This window comes from Melanotaenia boesemani, chromosome 4, assembly GCF_017639745.1.
Source record: "Melanotaenia boesemani isolate fMelBoe1 chromosome 4, fMelBoe1.pri, whole genome shotgun sequence".
Lineage (NCBI taxonomy): Eukaryota > Metazoa > Chordata > Actinopteri > Atheriniformes > Melanotaeniidae > Melanotaenia > Melanotaenia boesemani.
The window spans coordinates 11,175,891-11,193,709 of record NC_055685.1 but is presented as its reverse complement, the minus strand read 5'-3'; the positions used below and the strand labels follow the sequence as shown (position 1 = coordinate 11,193,709).

General features: G+C 37.3%; 1 protein-coding gene across 19 annotated transcripts in view; it reads left to right on the top strand.

The window, feature by feature from the left end:
• Positions 1-10,084, top strand: part of ptprdb (protein tyrosine phosphatase receptor type Db) — a 194,011-nt gene extending 183,927 nt beyond the window's left edge. For all 19 annotated transcript variants that reach the window (XM_041982822.1, XM_041982807.1, XM_041982820.1 and 16 more), the window contains 6 exons: positions 361-539; positions 627-753; positions 2,303-2,428; positions 2,506-2,660; positions 6,526-6,661; positions 6,753-10,084. In XM_041982822.1, coding sequence (XP_041838756.1) covers positions 361-539; positions 627-753; positions 2,303-2,428; positions 2,506-2,660; positions 6,526-6,661; positions 6,753-6,821 — 792 coding nt within the window. In that variant the 3' untranslated portion in view covers positions 6,822-10,084. The remainder of the gene's footprint in view (positions 1-360; positions 540-626; positions 754-2,302; positions 2,429-2,505; positions 2,661-6,525; positions 6,662-6,752) is intronic.
• The last annotated feature ends 7,735 nt before the right edge of the window (positions 10,085-17,819 follow it).

Here is a 17,819-nt window from a genome sequence, read left to right as displayed (position 1 = left end):
GATTTTCTGCTCTTCTTATTATATTCCCTCTTCCATTGCCTACCGCTGCCCTCATCCCTCTAAGACGCCCCCACTTTGTTTATTCAACTGAAGATGTCTGGCTAAATATCCTGAGGCCTGCCTAGTTCAACTGATCTTCCAATTTCCCTTGTCCAACTTGCCAGAGAAAGACCAGGCCTCCTGTTGAATACATTTCAGAGGTCCTTGAATTTGTCTAAACTTTCATTTTATTTTCCGGCTTTTGCCCGATGTGCCCCTGCAAACTTTATTTCATCAACCCTTATCTAACAATAGTAAAAATGTATTATTATTTGTGGGTGTGTGATATTAAAAAAATGCATATTTTTCTTTCTTTTCCAGCGCCTGGCAAGTGCCAAGGCTCACACATCACGGTTTGTGAGTGCCAATCTGCCATGCAACAAGTTCAAGAACCGACTGGTGAATATTATGCCCTATGAAACCACACGCGTGTGTCTGCAGCCAATCAGAGGAGTGGAAGGATCTGACTATATCAATGCCAGCTTCATTGATGGATACAGGTTAGGGAAAATTAGAAATGAACATTAGTTTCAGAGTTGTAATCCAGAGTGAGAACCATACCCGTATTTGTGTATTTGTGTTTCCAGGCAGCAGAAGGCCTATATAGCAACCCAAGGCCCACTGGCTGAGACCACAGAGGACTTCTGGAGAATGCTGTGGGAGCACAACTCCACCATCGTGGTCATGTTAACCAAGCTGAGAGAAATGGGAAGGGTACGGAATACAAACTCACATACTCTTATGTTAGCATGAAAAAATCCACATAATCTGTCCCATCAAAGGTCTGTAGCATTATCTTTGAACTTGACCGTGAGCCAGAAAGTGAAAAAAAATTTTTTAATAAAGACTATTCAGATAGAAAATCTAGATAAAGAATAAATAAAAAAGTATTTAAATCCACTACAAATTAAATTCTTGTAGGTAAGCTGGAGATTTTAGGCAGTAGACAAGATTTCATTGCTTTTCTTTCCTTTTTTTCCTGAGGTTATTTAAAGAATTAATGAATTTGTTGTAGATAAAATATTATCAAGAGTCTGGACGAGGGAAGTTTAACAAAGTTTAGTACAAAAAGAGAAAAGGAACTCATACAAGGAGAAGGCCGCTTTGCCGAAATACGCTACCTCGAGCTGAATTTGTATGTTTACCCGTCGCTCTGTGCTACCCTGTCAGAGTTTTGTACGATCAGAAATAGTTAAACATCATTAATTCACATATTTGTGGATTAATTATCTTTAATATAACTGAAGTACCCTTAAGGTACGATCTTAAGAAATAATGTAACAGTTCAAAAATTAAATAATGAGGGTTGGATGTTTCGACAGTATGCTACTTTATTGATGCAGGGAGAAGGATTCAACTTTTTAAATGATCCCATCGAAGTATGCGTATGCTACTTTACAACCTATCATATATTTATGCAAGTAGGATGTCGCAACAGTATAAATGAATGAAAGTTTATGTTACAGGCTTATATAATAAAAGAAAAATGAATATTTTAAATATAGGGCTACAATTTCTATGAAAATACATAAAATTAATATGACATTTAAGTTATTGGTTTATTTTACGAGGTACAGCTGACAAAACCCTCACAACATGCAGGTAGCGCTGTTAGACATGGACTTGAGGGTAGCATGGATTTATGGGCGTGTCCTTACCGCATATTGAAATGATGTTTTTGTGTTGTGCGCATGCACAGAAGGCATAGGGAGCACGTCTCAATGGGTAGGATCAAAATGTTAGAACATGTCAACCCGATTCAGACAGTCGGGGGAGGTTTAGAGGAGAAAGATGTGTAGAGACTTTGACCCACAGAGGGAGGGGAAAATAAAACAGTGGGATTATAAGATTGGGTTCAGTCTTTGAGGCTTTTCTTATCTTGGCAGGTGTTGTTTTGACGCCTCAGTGTCTTCCACCAAGCACACATTGTTCTCAGTCCAGGGGTCAAATTAAACTTGTACACAGTAAGAATATAAGCATAAAATAATCATACAAAGCAATGATAATATTTAATAAGGATTATTAAATTAGTAAAGAAATTTATTTCACAAAATTGTAAAAATTGTCACTTTTCTACTCTTGACCTCAGTAGAAGTTTTCATCACATTTTCATCTAAATGTGATAAACTGTTGACATTGTGAAGTTATTGAGATATTTTCACGATGAAGTCGTCTGAATTTCCTCTCCTTACACATAAAAAAGAAAAATCCCTTAAACATGACATAAAGCTCTGAAAAGAAGCCTGTGTGCTGTCCTCTGCAGGAGAAGTGTCACCAGTACTGGCCTGCAGAGCGCTCAGCCAGGTACCAGTACTTCGTTGTGGATCCCATGGCCGAGTACAACATGCCCCAGTACATCCTCCGAGAGTTCAAAGTGACAGATGCCAGAGTGAGTCTCCAGTTTGCTCATATGTTTGTGTTTGTTTTTTTTTGCGAAGAATAACACATTGTTTTTCTTTTTCTCAGGATGGCCAATCACGGACAGTTCGTCAATTCCAGTTCACTGATTGGCCAGAACAAGGAGTGCCAAAATCAGGAGAAGGGTTTATTGATTTTATTGGCCAGGTGCACAAAACTAAAGAACAGTTTGGCCAGGACGGGCCAATTACTGTGCACTGCAGGTAAGGCAGAGTCCTCCTATAAATTATTTATGCTGAAAAAGTTACAGCAGAAAATGAGGATGTTATTATGTTTAACTTAGAATTACCAGTTAAGAAGAATTCTGCTTGTTCCTTTAGTAAGGATATCTGGAAGCATTTAATCTACAGGTTTACTCTGACAACAATACAGAGAAAAGCAAATAATCATTTCCAGTTCCCTAAACGAGGATAATACCTCATTTTCCAGAGAGATGAGCCCTTGGTTTTTCCAGTTGTTTTAGATAATGTTTATACAACATCTTGATGACATCTACAAAATATTCTGTCAATTCATATTCCTAGTTTTAATGTATTGTGCACGATAGGTGGACAGTGTCTGATGAAGAGATGCCATAAAAACGCTACGGGTAGAGCCCTGCAGTGTGCAAGCTATCTTTCATAGGGTAAATTGAGGAGAAAAAGGGGGATGCACCTATTTGCATATCCTGTATACCTTATATTTAACTAAAAAAAAAGTATATCAGACAACAAAATAGCTAAATTCTACAGTTTTATATATATATATATATATATATATATATATATATATATATATATATATATGCAACAAAACTGTAAAAAAAGGAGAAAAAAAAGCACCTAATTGGCAACATTTCAGTAACACTGATTTATAAGGAATGCAAATGCAAATCTTCAGGCTTTTCTAGCTATGTTCCCTTCATAAATCACAGACCACATGGAAAATCTGCATCACAAGACCATATGTAACTCTAAATGATCAACACAGAGCAGCTCATGAATGTTGATAGAAATCAGCCTGCTGATCAGTGGCTCTTTAGCTTGATTTATGCCAGCTGGCAGCTCTGGAACTAGATTCATGATTGTTGCACACACAAAAACAGACCCTGGAAGAGGTCTGCAACATTTCTGCTGCAGAAGTTGGCATGTTTTAAAGCAAACTTAAGAGAAAAGTGTGCAAACTTGTCTGGAATCTCTGAGCCATGCATAGAGACAATAAAAAATGGTTACACTCTCACATGTGCTGATTAACTCTGTCAGAAACATTGAAACCAGCAGTTTTTTTTGTGTTCGTGCCAGTGAGCCAGAACTATTCCTTATTTTCACTTCAATTGTTAAAGACAGAAGCCAACTTACAACTGAAATCATATTCTGCTAAACATTTCATCACTGTTCTGAAAGCACTAAGAAGTCTTGGAGTCTTTTTTATTTTTACTGTTTTAAATCAAATAAAGGGTTTAAATCATTTGAAAACAGGTCAAATTGGGTTAGCTGTGGCTCAGGAGGTACTTCAGGGCTTAACCTCTCAGTTTTCAGTACAATCATGTATCCACCAAACTGTACCATCAAATGGTTAATGTTGGAGTAATCGAGACTGGTGTGGGTCTCAAGACCACATCTGGATGGAGTTTGTCTCGTCTTGCCATCAGCTGCATTTTTATGATCTTAAAGATGAATCAGTGACACTTAAACTCACAAAGTTTATGTGAAAAACAACTTAAGGAAAACACAAAAGACAGCTGGAAGCATACCAAACTTTTACTGGCACTTGGACAGAAAACATTACATAAGATGCATCCAAGTGATGTTTGCAAAGCATTACATAATATAAGTAATCTGCTTCTGTACCAAAAATTCTCAGAAAGGTCCTAATGCAAACTGATTCAAAGCCAAATACCCACCCAAGAAACTCATGGGAGTTCAATCTGTTTTTTTCACTGACTAATATTTATTGCTGTAATGCAAATAAATGATGCACATCTGCAACCTGACAGAGACAATGAGAAGAAAATGGACAAACCACAGCCAGCTGTATGCACACTTCTGAAAATGATGATATATATATACATATACACATATATATATATATATATATATATATATACATATACACATATATATATATATATATATACATATACACATATATATATATATATATATACATATACACATATATATATATATATACATATTTATATATATATATATATATATATATATATATATATATATATATATATATATATATATACACATATACATAGATACATACATGGGTAAAGGAAATAAACCGGGTATGGATGTTTCATGTGAGTTGGAGTATACTAAAATAAATAAATAAAAAGAACTTGTTTCATTATGTTTATTAAATTATTAAAACACACACTTAAAATAAATTGTTGAATGAATATTTAAAGAATAGAAACATTAAGCATTAAGCCGTTTGGTTTGTTTAACCAAAACTGAGTTTGTGTTTGAAAGGAGGGTCAGCATTTTATATTAGAGTGGATTTATTTAGCAGGGTTCTATCTCTATAATTGGGCTGGCTGAGCTAATTTTTTACATTACCCAGTGACCAAAAAGTTCAATTCAATTAGATTTGTGCAGAGTCGCTGTACAAGAAGAAAAATGGATCATTTACAAGTTTTTTTTTTTTTTAATTAAGAAAATGTTGACTGGCCAATATTAAGTTGAAAGAAAAAAATTGCTGAAAGAAAGATAAATAATTATGCAGAAATTTGTAGGTTTGAAGTATTTAAGTTTGAAATTAGTCCTTTTTTTCTAGTTTAAAGTTTTTAATTTCAACATTTTATTGTTCTGACCATCTTTAAACAGGCCTCCTGTAGACAAGCTGGTAAAATAATTATTGACTTGACCCACTTCCTGCTTAATAAGTACGAGCTGCTGCCCTCAGGAAGGAGAAACCAAGTCCCTCACTGCAAATTTAATGGGTTAAAAAAAAGGTCATTTATCCCTGAGTCAGCTCAACTTTTAAACAAACAGATAAAGCCTGGGACGTAAACAGTTTCCTGCTTTTAATTTATTTTTATTGTTTTTAATTGATCTTTATCACTGTTTCTATAGTTTTCCTAATTTACTAAATTGTTTTATTTTATTTATTGTTCTGTTTTATGTGATAAGGTTTTAGTTGTTTGTGTTCATTTTATTATTTCCCAACGTTCTGTGGCTGCAGCAGGAATAAAAGCCAACTTAGTGGGACATTAAAGTTATCTTGAATCTTAAATCTTACATCTTGAACTTGGTCTTGACTCCATAGTCTCAGTTACAGATAATCAGAATGAGGTCATGAAATGAGCAGGAGGTACTGCTGTATAACTCTGGAAGTATAACGATGTACCGTTATTTATGATAATCATTATATTAATAAAATGAGATATCGGTATGTTAAAGACACACACATTATATCATGTTCTGATCTCACTTAGTTCAAATAAAAAGCAGATTCGGGGGATTTTATGACATTTTAGTTTGTCTGTTATTAAGTTATCAAAAAATAAATCCAAAAATACAAACACAGAACTGAATTAGTCTGATTGCCATATTTTGTCTTTGTTTTCTATTGGTATCGTAGAAAGTTTGAACACAAAGTGGTATTATATCGGTTAAATGGATTTTTATTTCATGTTTGCCGTTAGCACAATTTCTTCAACAATATTTGATTCGATTCAGTCTCACATGCTGATTTAACACAATCACTTCTTTTCATTTAATCACAAAAAGCTAATAAAATATTTAAAACTTTTATTCTGAGCTCATTCAGACTTTAAATTGACAAGAAAAAAAGGACAAAAATAGACTTTAAAGTGCCTCATTCTGAATATTGAGCTTTATCACATAGAAGAAACATTAAATCAGGATATAGTGTAAAGCTAGCTGATTTTTAGAGTGTAGAATTTGTGGATCGACGCTGTTGAATTGATGTATTGATGTGTTGTTACAACTTGAATCAGATCTTTATCCTGACGTTTCTGGTCATGATAATGACCGTGTTGTTAAAGTCTTATTGTGACAAAGAATTTAAGGTTCAGCTGTTTAAAAGCGCTAATTATTTGTCCACTAACAGTGCTGGAGTGGGGAGGACCGGCGTCTTCATCACCCTCAGTATCGTGCTGGAGAGGATGAGGTATGAGGGAGTAGTGGACATCTTCCAGACGGTCAAGATGCTGCGCACTCAGAGACCTGCCACCGTTCAGACAGAGGCAAGTTTTCCCTCTGTTTTCTAAAAACAATCAACAGACAATCTCCTTTTTTATTTGCTTGTTTACTGGATGTTCTTTTGCTTTGCTTTAGGACCAGTACCAGTTCTGCTACCGAGCCAGTCTGGAGTACCTGGGAAGTTTCGACCACTATGCAACGTAAACCCAGTTGCTGTCCCTTCATGCCACATTCAGCCTAGTTCTCCTTTTTGTAGTGTCACACAATACCTGAATAAATGCACTAGGCTGCGATGTGTGCGTGAAGATTTTACCACCACACGCAGAGTTAACGGGGACCATCGGCTTATCCTGTACCCAGAAACAGCACCTCTAACTGAGCCATAGAAACCTGCTTGACAAGGGTGTCTCCTTCCACCCTCAGCCCCCCTAAAAACATCCCCATTGGTCAGTGTGAAGAGGCAACTTCAACCACTGTTCCAGTCAGAATACTTGATCAAGTATAGATTTTTTTTTCTGTGCTTTTTGTGAGCACCCAGAATTGTGTCGTTTGGGTGTGGAACACTCACCTCGTCCACCACCAGTGTAGCATCACCAAACGAAAGGCAGGACAAAGCTACAGGTTTCGTTTTTGTCGTTTGTTTTTCCAGTCACAGGAAGTGTTGATTTTTCTGTCACGAGGAAAGTCCAGAAGGAGTCTACAAATCCGTCTCACGGAGGCCTTGTAGACCGAGAGAACCCAGACTTTTAAGCACCGCAGCATTGCCAACAGGAGACTGAACAACACAGAGCACGCAGTATGAAAGAGACAAACACATCGTTAACGAAAAAAGGAAAAAAAAAAAAGACAAAAAGGGCCAAGAAGTGTTTTTTTTTCTTTTTTGTTTCGGAAACAGACTTTCGTTTCCTGTGAGTGACAAGGAGAAACGTTCTACCGTACAGTAATAAACACTACCAGTTCAACCTTATGCTTCACGGTTTAAAATAAGGGAAGTACAGAAGGAGCAGTTTGAGATGCATAACACAGAATAAACATTTATTTAGTTTTTTAGAAATATATGTGACTATATTGTTTTTTTGTTTTTTTTAACAATAGAAACTGGGTATTCACTTTGGCACATGCTTTTGTTTCCTTTTTTTTATTTTTTTTACATGTTTATGATTTCTGTCCCTACAAAGCAAGGATGTCCTTTTCTTTCTTTTTCTGTGAAATCCAATGAGCTGTATCCATTTTTCTGTGGTTTAAAGTGTACAATCAATTCTGGTGTGAGAAACGTTTCACATTTCTACAAGAAAAAAAAAACAAAAAAACAAAAGAAAAAAAAAAAAACACCATCGAGTATCACTATCTTGTATTCTCCACTCACTCTTTAAGAAAATGTCCTGCTTCTGGGCATACACGCACACACGTCTTACACATACACATCCCATTTTATTTTTTTTTTTATTTTTTTTACCGCTGCTGCTCCCAGGAAGTCCCAACAACAATCCTTTGCCAAGTTGTTCTGTGTGTGTTGATAAAAAGCCAGAGAAAACACAAGTACAGAGTATGCACAGGAAGTATGAAAAAAACAACTATTTATGTGTCCAAATAAGCTTCACAAAGATTTCTCAAACAGGGAGCAAGAAAGGGATATAGACAAGGTGGGTGGGGGGTGAAGGGAGGTCAGGGGGAGGAACAAATTTCTCACTGGAATGCTCACCTTTGACTTTTCTGTCTGATTAAGTGTGCAATAAGTAGATGTATTGTATATTTTTGTGTCAAGTCACTAACTGCAGTTATACGCCATGATGATGATATTATAGATGTTGGGGCGTCATTTATACCAGATACAAGGATGTTTCACGCGATGCGGTTTCAGCGTGTCCAGACGGAGGAGTAACCTCTGACCTCTTAGGATCGGTTATCACGTCAAAACTTCAAGTAGATGATGTCATCCTTCTGTGTGTCGCAACGAATGATCGAACTCATACTTCAACAGCATCTATTTAGTATTTTGATTTTAGATTTCTAGTGCCTTATATTACACGCCTATTTTGATAAAGTTTCTTTAAAGGCTTTTTTTTCGGTGTATTTTCTGTATGTATGCTTGTGATTCTGAACGTTTGTGTATTTGATTTAGTTATGTTACGATATGTTCAGGTACTTTTGGGTCTTTTTTTGGCTGTGTACTTTTACATGGGAGGCTCTGGGCAGGTCGAGTAGCTGTAGCAAGGTTAGGTCTGTTTTTGACTAGGTACGTTACATCACGCGTGACTCGGCTGCACACCAAACGTGGTTTCAGAGCGGGTTGTCGGCAGGACGGTTCGACTATCCCCAGCCTTTCCATCTTTGTGTTTCTGCTCCTTTCGTGGAAACTTCAGTTTGCCTGCCATGAAATTTTCGGCCAACTTTTTCTGACTTCTTGAGTCGGATCGGACGGATCAAACCTGCTCAACTATGCAGAAATCTCTATAAAGCTGAACGGCAGTGGATCTCTGTTAAGTTTGATCAGAAAGGAGAAAACCCCCACCAGAGGAGTACTATGTTACCCACCCAAAATCAGTCCAACTGCTCACCTCTGTTCCTCAGTCTGACGTTGATATTCATGTATGTTTTCCAATAACAGCAAAGTCTAAAAGAAGTTCCGGTGCTAATGACACAGAACATAGATATTTTTTTTTATATACATATATACTTATCTCCATTAACGCTTGACCACACAAGAGATGGTCGACAGTTTTCCGTCATCTTACAGTAACCCTGTCGTTTTTTTGTATGCATGGTACCACTTTTGAGATGCCCCTTTGGTCACACCAGTTATGGGAAGACTTGCACTTTCTCTCTTTGTACTATGCACTAATACTAGTATCCTATTATCTCTGACAGCCCCGCCCCCAAAAAAGGAGTCTTACTTGAACTCAGTAAAAGTTGGATTCTGCAATGCTCACATGGTTGTGTATATGTAAATAACACAAAACACAGAGAGTAACTGAAATGCATAAATAGATGGATAAATAAGTAAATTAAATATAGCATTCAGGAGTGAAGAGAAATTTATCAGATATATAAGAGTGGTATAATAAAGAGGATGCACCTGAAATCACAGATTTATGGCACAGCCGTATGTGCAATACATCACATTGTGGATTTGTTGTACCACAAACAAGAAGTTTCACAAAAATGTGTTATATTTTAACCCCCGCCCCGCCCTCCCTGCAATGTATCATGTAAATGGATAAAACTGGAGTTTATAAATTGTATAAAAAATGAAAATATGGTGTGTTACTTGGATCAGTTACCTCCAATTGGTCTGTACATGTAAACTTTTTTTTCAGCTCTGAATCAACAAGTGCTTTTTATTTTCTTACATTGGTTCTCAGAGCGTGTGAAAACAGAAAAAAAAGAGAAAAAAAAACAGGTCTGTCTGGATTTTTGTTCTTTATCGACACAAGTTTCATTTGTTACAAATAAACTCAAGTGAAATTTCTGCTGCGGCTGTCATTTCTCAATCATAACGCAAAAGGTCCGTAACAAATGTCAGACTGTGGAAAGAAAGGAACAGAAAGGAAAGAATCACCCTGCAGATTCATCGTTAGATAAAATGGCTCCTAGCATGCCTTAAGACTGGGTAAATACAACCAGAGACTCCTCAACACCAAGCCAAAAATGTAGAGGCATTTTCATAAAAAGGAATTAAGAGGGGAAGTCGCAGCAAGGTGCTGCTGATCAGATGTAAAGTGCATGTTAACGCAATGCTAGGGAGGAAAAGCATCTGCAGGCATCTTAGAGAAGCAACTGATGCCATGCATCACTCTGGAAAGATTTATATTTCTGAACAATTTGTTCATCATTCTACAGTGAGAAATGTTTAAGACAGCTTAGTCTTCCCAGGAGTGGATGTCTCAGCAAGTTCAGCTCGAGGTCAGACTGTGCAATGCTCAGAGAAAGTGAAAACATAATTCAAGACTCCATGTCACATTTTTCAGGCCTCAGTTAGCATGTTAAATATTAAAATTTAGGACGGTGCAGTTAGAAAAAGAAAAGCTTGTGTAGAGCAGTGTTTTTCAATTCAGGTCCTCAGGACCCACTACCATGCATGTCTTACCTGTTCCTATACACCTGATTTCCTCTTCAAGTTATTTGCAAGTCTGTTAATGAGCCATTCATTTGATTTGTGTGGTTTAATGTAAGGTTTCCTCTAAAACAGTCATGCCCAAGTCCACTATCCTGCAACCTTTAGATGCAACTCTTCTCCATCATACCTGAAAAAAAATGGCTGAATTTCCTCGTGTGCATGACATTCAGTTCTGCTAAGGCCTGGTAACGAGCTATTCATTTGTTTTAGGTGTGTTGGAGAAAGGCTGCATCTAGAACTTGCAGGATAGTAGATCTCAAGGACTGGGCTTGGGCAACTCTGCTCTAAAACATGCAGGCCTGGCAGCGGGTCCTGATGACCAGGACTGAGAAACACTTGCTTAGAGGAAGCCTCTAAAAAGAACATGGCAGCACAGCTTAGGTTTGCAAAACTGTATCTAAACAAATTACAAGACTTCTGGAACAATTTCCTTTAGAAAGATTAAAACCAAAGTGGAGATGTTTGGTCAGGATCATTTGGGATTGTGATGGAGGTCCACGATTTGCTCGTTTTGCAGCCTTTTTTAACACCTGGCAACAGGACAATGATATGAAGCACAGAAGCAAATCTACAACATAAAAAAATTTAAGTATAGCAATGGACCAGTCAAAGTCCAGACCTCATACTCATCTAATGCAGAGACAGGACGTTAAGAGAGCTAAAAACAAAACCCAAATAAATGAACAGCAACACTGTAGAGACAGGTGACGGTGTAATATGAGATAGTGATCACATCATCACTGAGAAAATGATTACTTCACCTTGTTGCTGCTGAAGGTAGTTTACTACATGCTATGGCTTATTCTAACTTACCAGCATGCTGTTTCTGCATTTTGGCTCAGTTTTGGTGAAATACTCCATGTGTTGTTGCTCACTTGACAATGTATTTTCCTCATTGTAACACCTGATAAGGGGCAGATGACATCTGTCCTGAGTTTGTCCTGTTCAATCACTCTGGGTAATTTCCCAGTGTCACAATATGCAGCAAGTTTCAAGACTAACTTTTAGCTTTATTTTCAGCTCATTTAACCAAACTACACAGCAAGCAAAAACCCCATCATTAAAAATTAAAGTGGTCTCAGGTGTCAGCATCCATTATGTGCTGACAGGTAGAATTTCTAATCCAGTCCTCCTTGTACATCAAAACTTTGACACAGACACATTTTTGCATTGTGATGGAAATATGTCCAGTAGAGCAGAGGCTGTAAATGCTGTAAAAGTTGTTAACATCTATATTATACTGTCTAAAAAGGCTGATCTGGTCCTTTTAACAACATGAATAAAATCCTGGCAGTCTTCATTCGGGTATAGTAACATATGATGCCGGGCATATTTTTAAACATGTTATCATGTGTTCATTTATTTTGACCTGTCAATGGAACAAACCAAGAGAGAAAAGCTAAAATAGAAATCCCCTGTACCAAGTTCCTCTTGCCAATATAAATATGCTGGAGATTAGAGACAAATATGAGATCACTGACAAAATATTAAAGTACAGGGCTATCCCTCTGATACACTGTTTTAAAGCATGTATGAACAAGATCAATAACTGTCATTAACTCAGCAGCTACTAAAGAAGATGAGATATCTCTAAATATTGGCTATGCCTGAAAGATGCAAGGCCACACCACACGGAAACAGCTGTTTACTGACAGCATGTGAACTCCATGGGACTATGTTCAAGCTGTGATGAATTTAATTTAATTTCAACATGCCTGGATAACCTCAAAATGGCTCCATTTGATCCATAGTCCCGTGCTGGGTACAAGGAAAAGCTTTACAAATGAGCATGTACAAACAGAAATAAACTGTACAGATCAAATAAAACAATACAGAAAGACAACATACAATCCAAAGAGGAAAAAAAGATACTATAAATGCTAAGAATGCACAAAAAACTGAAAGCTATCAAAGGTTTGACGTTCCTCATTGTTTCTGTTGAAAGGAAAGGGATTACGTGAAGACTTCCTGAGAGAAAACGGTAAACTACATCCTTTTGGCTGCTTGTTGAATGTAGTCAATCTACATTTAAAGATTACACTTAAAGATCAGATAGTAACATTTTGCTTTAAATCTTAAAATGAGGTTTAAAACAAAGTTTAAAAGAATCTCAGGCCCTTCTCTTATAGAACCAGCTCCCAGTTTGGGTTTGGGAGTCAGACGGCTTCTCTACCTTTAAGATCAGGCTTAAAACCTTCCTTTTTGATAAATATTTTGTCAGGGGTGGTCTAACCATCCCTTAGTTATGCTGCCATAGGCTCAGAATGCTGAGGGATGCCATATGATGCACTAAGAACTTCCTCCATTTTCATCTATCCTTTCTGTCTTTTTTGCATGAAGAAAAAAGTGCTGATAATAACATGCACTTGATTAATTGATCATCTAATTTGAGCGCTTCTACAAAAAATCAGAAGTTTGGACAGTTTGTCTAAAAAGAACATGACAGCTTATTTTGTCCTTTGGACAGATGAAGCCAAAGTGGACATTTCAGGTCATAAAGCATATATCATCACCTTACACCAGCTGTCAAGCATGGTGGTGGAGGGGTTTCGGGTTTGTTTTACAGCTACAGGACCTGGATACCTTGCAGTCACTGTATTCCAGGGTCAAGCTGTTTCACTGCTAAAGCTTGGATGACATAGGTCCAGGCTGCAAGACATCGACCCCAAGAACAGCAGAAAATCTTTAACAGAACGACTGAAGAAAATAATCAAGGGGCAGCAATGGTCCACTTTAAGTTCAGACCTCAACCTGATTGAAATGCAGTAGTGGGCCCTGTGTGCATAAATAAATGCCTGCAAACCCTAATAAAAGAGAGGCAGCTTAGTAAAATAGAGCTGGCCAAAATTCCTCCACATCAATGTGAGAGACTGATAACATCATAGAGAAAATGATTTCTGCAAGTCATTAGTGTTTATACAGGCTGATGAATCCTTAGGAGTACTTTTCCAACCCGCTTCTCTATTTTGGCATAACTGGAATCAAATAAATGATGACAAAGTGCATCTTATCTCAGGCTGTATCTCATTTTAAAACCTGGTCAGATGTTTTAATGCCCTGATACCTCAAACCTTAGACTGAAAGAGGGTATAATATACAACTGCACATCTAAGTGTTTGAACCATTCTTGTCATTGTGACATGTCCATTGTCATTTACTTTTGTTCTAATAAGAATGTCATGGAGCCCTGAACATGTATGCCATTGTTGCTGTGTTCCAAACACCAAAGTATGAATATAATTAAGCCACAATGTTTTACAGCAGCTCAATCATTAGATTTTCATAACATCCTCTGGTCATACTTTAAACCATTCCACCCTGTTAATTATGAGATGCTAAGAAAAGCATCATTATCTCTGTTACCAATCCCATCCTCACCCCTCCTTTTCTTTTTCTTTTCTTTTCTTTTTTAAAAGAACATCATTGTGGATGTGTAATGAGCGTTCCAGTCTCGCAGGGCTTCTTACCCTGCAATTCTTTTAGCCTGGTTAAATCCATATTAGGAAACAGATTGAGGCAGTGAGCTGAGCAAATTATTTTCCAGCGTCTCCTCCACAGAAACTTTATTTCAGCTGGGATTCAAGAAAAAGATTTAGGAACTGTCTTTTTCCTGCTGCCTATCTGATCCTTAGTTACAGTTGCTGTGTTATCACTTAATTTATAAACCTTTTAAATATTTTCTCTTGTAGACTGGCACTGAAAAATCAGTTAGTGAGTGTGTTGCATGTATGTTCATTGGCAGCAGAGTAGTAACATAATTGGCTAAAAAAATAAGGAGCACCTTGGAGAGGAAGAGTCTTTTAGAAGTAAAAATAGGCAGAGGTTCTGCAACCTGCAAAAACTGCATCTAAATTTAGTACAAAAAGTAAAAAATCTATGTTTAGAATAATTATTTCTTTGTTGCAACAATATTTCCTGACAGTAAATATTATACTGGTGGAAAAATTGTTAATTTCCTTTTTAAATGGTGCCACATTTATAAGGAAAATGTCTTTGTGGGATGAGCAGCAGAGTTGAGTATGTGGGTTGGCTCATGAAAAACTAGCCGAATCTTCTCTGTCCAAACAGCTTTGTGTGCCGTCCACTCTTGTTTTGTGTCAGTTATTTGCACTTTGATTTTCATTTAGCAAACAGGGGTCTCAGTAGCAGTGTCACCAGCTTAGTCACACACTTCTGTGGGATGGCAACTCATTAACAATATTTGTCACAAGTCAGCCAGTGTAGTTGTGTTGGTCACTCTGGCACAATCATCACACCCAAGATGATGTTACAAGTGTTCAGTGAGGTGGAGGTCAGGACTGCAGGCAAGCCATTGCAGATCTTCACTCCCAAATTCAGGAGGTGGTCTCTGGTAAACCTTGCTCTTTTCATTGCCATCTTTTTGGATAGAGTTCCGTCCCAGACTGTGAAGATATAGGATTGCCGCTAGTTGCAGAATCTTATCTCAATATCTCTGCACTGATGTCAATCCACTGATGACAAGCCTTGTTTTTCTTTGAAGTGGGATGCTGCTGCACACTTGTACATTGCCTCCACCAAAAGCTGTTACATATCAGTGAAGCAATCAGCATAGCATTCTTTGCATCTTCTCCACAGTTTGATCAAACTGGCAATAAAATACTTTAGACTCATCCATGAACATAACGTTCCTTCACATGCTCCGGTGGCAGCTCTATGAAACCGGTGAACTAGCTGCATGCAGTGTGTTCCAGATTGTCTGGGTAAATAGCTGTCTGCGATATTGTCCTGCAAACCTTTACTGCAAACCTGTAGATGACTGCCGACAGTTTGTAAGAACCGACAGGGTGAGGAAAACAACCTTCTTGACGCCTGTCTCTGATACTGAAGCTCGACCTTCAATTTAAATGTCTCACAAGTGCTCACTCCAAATAATGCTGCAACTTGGTTTTTCTGTTTTAAGTTGCCCTTTGACACCTTTGGTCCGATCCAGATGGCATGCTTGGAGCAGACACCACTTGAATGCTGTAGCAGGGTCTGTGCTCACAGATGCTGCTTATGCACAGCTGCAAAAACCTTGAATGTTGCAATCTACAGAAAAGGAAAAAGAAATATCAAATAACATTTTTTATATATTTAAAAGCCATCAGTGAGCACTTTACAACTCAAGAATGCTCCAGATGGATGTAATGCAATATAAATCTAATCTTTAAAGCTGGGCCCAAGAGTCCCTCAGCAGAATTTAAGTCAGCTGAGGAAGGGAAGCAACATCTTTTCTCATCATCTTTGCTGGCAGGATAAATGGAGAAGCACCTGGATGGATGTGATGCGATCACAGACTTCCTCCTGCACCAATGCTTGTAGTATTTTCCACTAACTGCCAGTAAATTTTGGAGCTGATTTTCAGTCCATTTTCAACCTAAAAAAAAAAAAATAAAAAGTCCGACCAGCTCATCATTACTGATAGCAGTCCCTAACAACCCTCCTCCATCCTGCTGGCACCTGACTCAATGATCCAGTGCAGGTCCATCCATCTTCTCCATCGCCTCCATTTTATCTATCCATTAAAAAGAAAGGAAAAAAAAGGTTAAAGAAAGGCCTCGGTTATTTTCTTGGCTCAATACTGACACTTCAGCCTGCAAATGTTACTTAGTCTTGATCATGTTTCAGCCTTCTTTACCTTGGCTGTGTCAAAGCTCTTGACAAATTCTACCTTTTCCATTTCCTAAAATCACACATCTTGAAAACTGTTTAAAGCATTTCTTTTTCAACCCTTTAGTTCCTGATGTTTGTTCCATCTCCGATCGATGCCCTTGGAAAAGCTACTGAAGTTCAGGTTGTTGTCCTGACAAGAGGCTCAATAACATGTAATGTTATTCAGATTTTACAAGTGTTGGTAGCATCTGCACATTTACAATAGGATTAATTACATCTGTTTTAATGTGAAAACAATTATTTAAACTGTTAATGTAACTCACTAAGCATTGGGTTTTGTAAGCAAATAAATCAAACTTAGGAGTAAAGCTTTTTTTTTAATTACTTGTTTAACTTGTGTGTTTTTATTCTGTGGGCTGTTTAGTCACAGACAAATTTCCATTGCTCTGCTATGAACAATAAAGTTTTTCTAAGTCTAAAAATGTCTAATTGGAGTTTATAAATATTGGATTATGTACTTGGGCTTTTGTACAGCTTCCAAGGAATAAGCGCTGATAATATTGAAGGATAATTATATAAATAGTAAATATATACATAGCAGGATATATATTATATCCAGCAGGTGTAAAGAATAGTGTGTTGTCAATAAATACATAGTATAGCTGATGATAAATGTGTAATATCAATGTAAAATGTGTGAAATTTAATTTAGAATAAAGCTACAAAAAGATTACTAAGGATTTAACAATAGCAAAAGAGGTATTTTATTATATAAAATCATGGCTTTAATTGAGGTCTCTTTCCATCTATTCATGCATGAGTGAGGGTGGATCAGAGTTTGGAGGTAAAAAATAAAGCTTGTTCACTGACTGAGATGTCCTGTTCATAACCTTGAATGTTCACCAACAACTAAAAGATGTTTTTATAAAAGAACTCAGATGATCCCTGAAGGATCTCTAAAAGCTAGATGGTTATTCGCTACAGCCACACAAAGGGAATGGTGTTGAAAGGAGGTGAATTTTCTTCCCTCCTTTTTGACTTTTCCATCAAACTTTAATTCTCACTCTGGCTTTGGTATCAGAGCCATGTGAAGTGTGCTGTGACGTGGTTTCAATGGGAGTACAAAGCTTGGTCATTTAAGATGCTGCCCAGATTTCACTTCCTGTCTTCTCTGCAAGGCTGAATCTACTGAGAACACTCAACTCTTTATCCCTGGGTGTGAGGCGGCCTCATTTAGTACGAACATGCAAATTCTGGTACAACAATTCAGAGAATAACTGGTTAAAGCTACAGGTTATCACTACGATCTAAAACGAGCTCTTCAACACAAAGTGTGGGTTTCTACCACGTTGTTTACTGAATCTTTGCACACTAGAAAGTCCATTCTACACTACTTGACCACTTTATTTAAAGCAACCTCATTGACATGTTCAAGAAACCATTTGGAAATTATTTAAGCTTTGTGACATGGT